Source organism: Sinocyclocheilus grahami, unplaced genomic scaffold (assembly GCF_001515645.1).
Source record: "Sinocyclocheilus grahami isolate Dianchi unplaced genomic scaffold, SAMN03320097.WGS_v1.1 scaffold432.1, whole genome shotgun sequence".
NCBI lineage: Eukaryota > Metazoa > Chordata > Actinopteri > Cypriniformes > Cyprinidae > Sinocyclocheilus > Sinocyclocheilus grahami.
This window is the reverse complement of record NW_015505611.1, coordinates 797984-801794: the sequence shown is the minus strand read 5'-3', so window position 1 is coordinate 801794 and position 3811 is coordinate 797984. Positions and strand designations below refer to the sequence as shown.

Here is a 3811-nt window from a genome sequence, read left to right as displayed (position 1 = left end):
ATTTTAAAATCAGCACAGAGACTGCTTACTTTTACAATATATACTATAGTTGGGGCACACAATTCTGTTCTGTTAAATGTTAATGTTGGAACAAATGAAATGATGCATTTCAGTGGGACGTAAAATAATACAAATTCACAAGCAACTGAAGTTGTTTAAATAATGCAAAATATTTATTATTACCAAACAACATTTACCACATTAATGGCAATTAAATGTTATAATTTCATAGAAATAACATTGAGAAAAATCTTATTAACCAATATGGCTAAAGATAAATATTTAACATAAATGTGAAAAATAGCAATTGCATTGACGCATTTGTCGAGCTTCATTGTTTTACAGTGAATAAAGTGAATGAGTCCAGTTACAAGATCCATGAAAGAGTCTTTGGCTTGTAGTGGCTGTATGTTCAGTGTCCTCTGATGGGCGTCACACATCGCTTTAGGTTCCTGGAATCACTGATTCCACAGTTTCATTTAGTTACAGCATATTCCTCCTATGCAACAAGTATCTTCAATGCATAGTCTTTATATGCAATCAGTTTAATTTAAAGGTCCCACTTGGCTTGTCCAACTAGTTATCCCATGCACCAAAGGTCTAGTTCAAAAATGTTTAGAGTTGATAGAGGTTAGTCTTTATAATTTGAGGTTTGGTTTGTTTTATTCAACATCTTCCTTGGTTTTTCATCCCATTGAGCTCCACAACTCCACACTGACGCCGACTCGCCTCTAGGGTGGAGACCACATGACAAACACCACAATCCAAGACACTTGCATCTGCAGGTATTCCAACACACCTGATGGCATGAATACACAAGACGTGTGTGATGAATGAGCAGAGAGGAGCCTTCTATTCAGGTAAATCCTGTGGTGGATCAGCAAAGGGCAAAAGCTGAGCTTGATCTCTACGAGGCAGCGTTTTCGGACGTTCACGCTCGTGCCCTGTGGTGCCGCCTCATTCGCCATTTCTCCAGGAGAAGATGGATCCTCTTGATGGCCCTCACCCTGGAGAGGCTGTCACCAATCTGTTCTGTGTTTTTCACTCTAGAGAAAAACAAAGCAATGAGGTTAATATCACAGGTAGAACCCTTGACCAGATTTACCTGTCAAGTACTAGTTGTATTTGTGTGTATACAGGAAAAACAACACTAGAGCCCCCAAATGTGCATTTAACTCTTATTTACACTATCCAGCTAAACACATTGAAAGTAAAATCCACTTTATACTGCAGTCTTAAAAAACTATTTACTTTCAGAGTTAATGTGCTTATATCTGCAATGAACATTAATGACAGGTAATTTGTCACAGCCACAAGAGACATCAATCTTACAGAGGCTTGTAATTAAAGCATCCAATTATTTCTTAAATGTATGTGAGAATGCGAATGTGCTGCTATATATATATTTTTAGTGTATGCGGTTTGTCTAACCGTTTAATCTTTCTCTGCTTGTCTGCCAGCTTGTGTTTGCATTGCTTCTCGGCACAATCTTGGCCCTGGGCGGCATGGATTGCCTTGTCTGATGCTCCTTTATGCCTAAAAACGAAAGTTCATACGAGACATGAGCAGTCAATTCCTGAACAAGTTTGATAAAAGTCCACAAATAGAACTAAAACCTGTTTCTGCATGTTCATCAAGTCATGCAGTGACAGCTATAATGCCTTTGAGCATTACTGAGGTTCCCACACACAGCTCGTGCTCGGGAAAACAAGTGTGTCCCAAATATTTTTTAACCAGTAAGTCTTGTGACCTTGAAATTGGTCTTCAGATTAAAACTATCTGGCTTTGAACTATGATGACGTTCATGTTATTAGCAGTCAGTGTGTACTTACGCATTGCTCGGCTGACAGAATGAAGAGCATGTTTTGTCTTGGCTATCTGCACATTTGCAGCGTGACTTGGGCACAACAGGTTCTGTTACTGAGCGCTTCTTACGTGGAGCGTTTCCAAGTCCATATGACACTGTTCGCCTGGGGGAAGAAAAAATAATTAGAAAACAATGTTAGTCACGCCATCCTTCAATAATGATTTAAAGATTTATTTATTTTCTTTTTAAGTCATGAACTATAATGACTTACTCTGGTGTGTTGACCCATATTATGTCCAGGTGGCAAAAGTAGACACACTCTTTATCCATAAAACTTGCGCAGGAACACCTCTTAGTCCTGGAGTGTCGCACAGAGATCGATGTGCCTTGTGCTGTGCCATGACCCAAAGATGATGGAGCAGCTAAAATCATAAAATGATGTTGAATTCATAAGGTTTTGCAACATAAAGAATTCTACCTACAAGCACGCACTGTGATTTTTACACTCTTAAGTTGCAAAACTGTGTTTGATGGACTGGAAAAGCTGGAATTTGTCACGCTCAGTTAAAAATGACAGTGATGCTCATCATATAGGCTACAAGAATATTACAAATTTATCTTGCATGTGTTTATAGGTTGTTTAAGCAAGGTCTTAAAGCACTACTCTTATACTTAATTACACCTATTTGACACATTACAGATTGTTTAATAATTAATGTCAACTTTAAAAACTTTTAAAACGATTTAAAAAGCACTCAAATAATCTTTAACACAAATATTGGATGTAAAGCAAGTACATACCCAAATCAAAAATTCCAGATGACAGCATGGACAACACTGGGAAAATAATCCTCAAATCCATTTGATGTAATCTTATGCAAATCCCTGATTCGGCACAAATTGTGATAATACAATAGATTCGCAAACTGCTAAAAAGGTTCTGTTTTGCACTATTAAGCTGCAGTCTTCTCAATGCACTCTTGCATCTTTCTGTAATCCAGAGCACACTCCTGTACAGGAGCGCTTATATACGCGCCTTCTCCGCCTCCCGCCCGCTCGCGCGAACACAATGCTGTTTGTTAATAGTCACCGACAAGCAACGTGTGGAGCGAGATAAGAACTTTGTATTCCTGAGATTCCAGCGGGATGGAGACGCCGGGCGGCCGACTGGTGCCAAGTTTTTTTTTTAATGGCAAGTAAGGTGTCTTAACTGAGTAGTTTTCATACGGGGCAGTAGAGGGCGCGCGAATACAGACCGCCCAGACCTGAGACTCCAAACGAGGTTTCTCCTCAGGAATACTGTGAGTAATAAATGTAGTGTTAATTGTATTCCACAATTTCTGTCTATTATATACAGTGTTGGGGAGTAACTAATTACGTAATTTAATTACAAAATAAATGTAACTGTAATCAGTTACTGAGAAAACGTGTAATTAAATTATGCTAGTCAACATTTGAAGTGGATCAAAACCTTTCATCAAATTTGTCCTAAAACGCGTTTTTGTCTTAGGACAACTTTGATTAACTTTTTTTGATCCACTTCAAATGTTGACTACTATAGTTAGGCTACTTATGATCAGTGTTGGGGAAAGTTACTTTTAAAAGTAATGCATTACAATATTGCGTTACTCCATAAAAAAGTAACTAATTACGTTACTTAGTTACTTTTTATGGAAAGTAATGCGTTACGTTTGCGTTACTTTTTAAATCTGGACAGGGCTTGCTTGTTTGTTTTTTAAATAAAAAAGTTCTATTTTTGGCAAATAGAAAAGCATTTTCACACCAAAAGTGAAATGAATAAGCCTCACTCTGAAGGGAAAGTAAATTTGCGTCCGTACAGTAGAATGCAGAAGAAGACATTTCAACACACTTCAGCAATATAAAAAAGACACAAATGTCTGTCTAGAGTGATTTTTGCTTATTAGTACGGTTGAACTGAATCATCGAAGGTCAGAAGCAAAGACATTGGTTAATAGAATGGGAATAAATACATAAAGTATATTT

The 3811-nt window shown here is 37.7% G+C and overlaps 1 protein-coding gene across 1 annotated transcript; it reads right to left on the bottom strand.

Moving 5' to 3' along the window:
* Positions 1–328: 328 nt before the first annotated feature.
* LOC107551767 (endothelin-1-like) lies at positions 329–3136 on the bottom strand. The gene is made up of 5 exons (XM_016233492.1): positions 2609–3136; positions 2079–2229; positions 1833–1970; positions 1432–1536; positions 329–1046 (listed from the first exon to the last, which is right to left on the bottom strand). The coding sequence occupies exons 1-5, from the start codon at positions 2667–2669 to the stop codon at positions 932–934; spliced, it is 570 nt and encodes a 189-aa protein (XP_016088978.1). The 5' UTR covers positions 2670–3136; the 3' UTR covers positions 329–931.
* Between the last annotated feature and the right edge of the window lie 675 nt (positions 3137–3811).

Excerpts from the sequence above, each read along its gene's own strand:
- LOC107551767 (XM_016233492.1), bottom strand. The coding sequence starts at position 2,669 with ATGGATTTGAGGATTATTTTCCCAGTGTTGTCCATGCTGTCATCTGGA. Across the intron at positions 1,971-2,078 it reads ATATGGGTCAACACACCAGA|GCGAACAGTGTCATATGGAC; the intron begins GTAAGTCATTAT and ends TTCTTCCCCCAG. Across the intron at positions 1,537-1,832 it reads TTCTGTCAGCCGAGCAATGC|GCATAAAGGAGCATCAGACA; the intron begins GTAAGTACACAC and ends TTTCGTTTTTAG.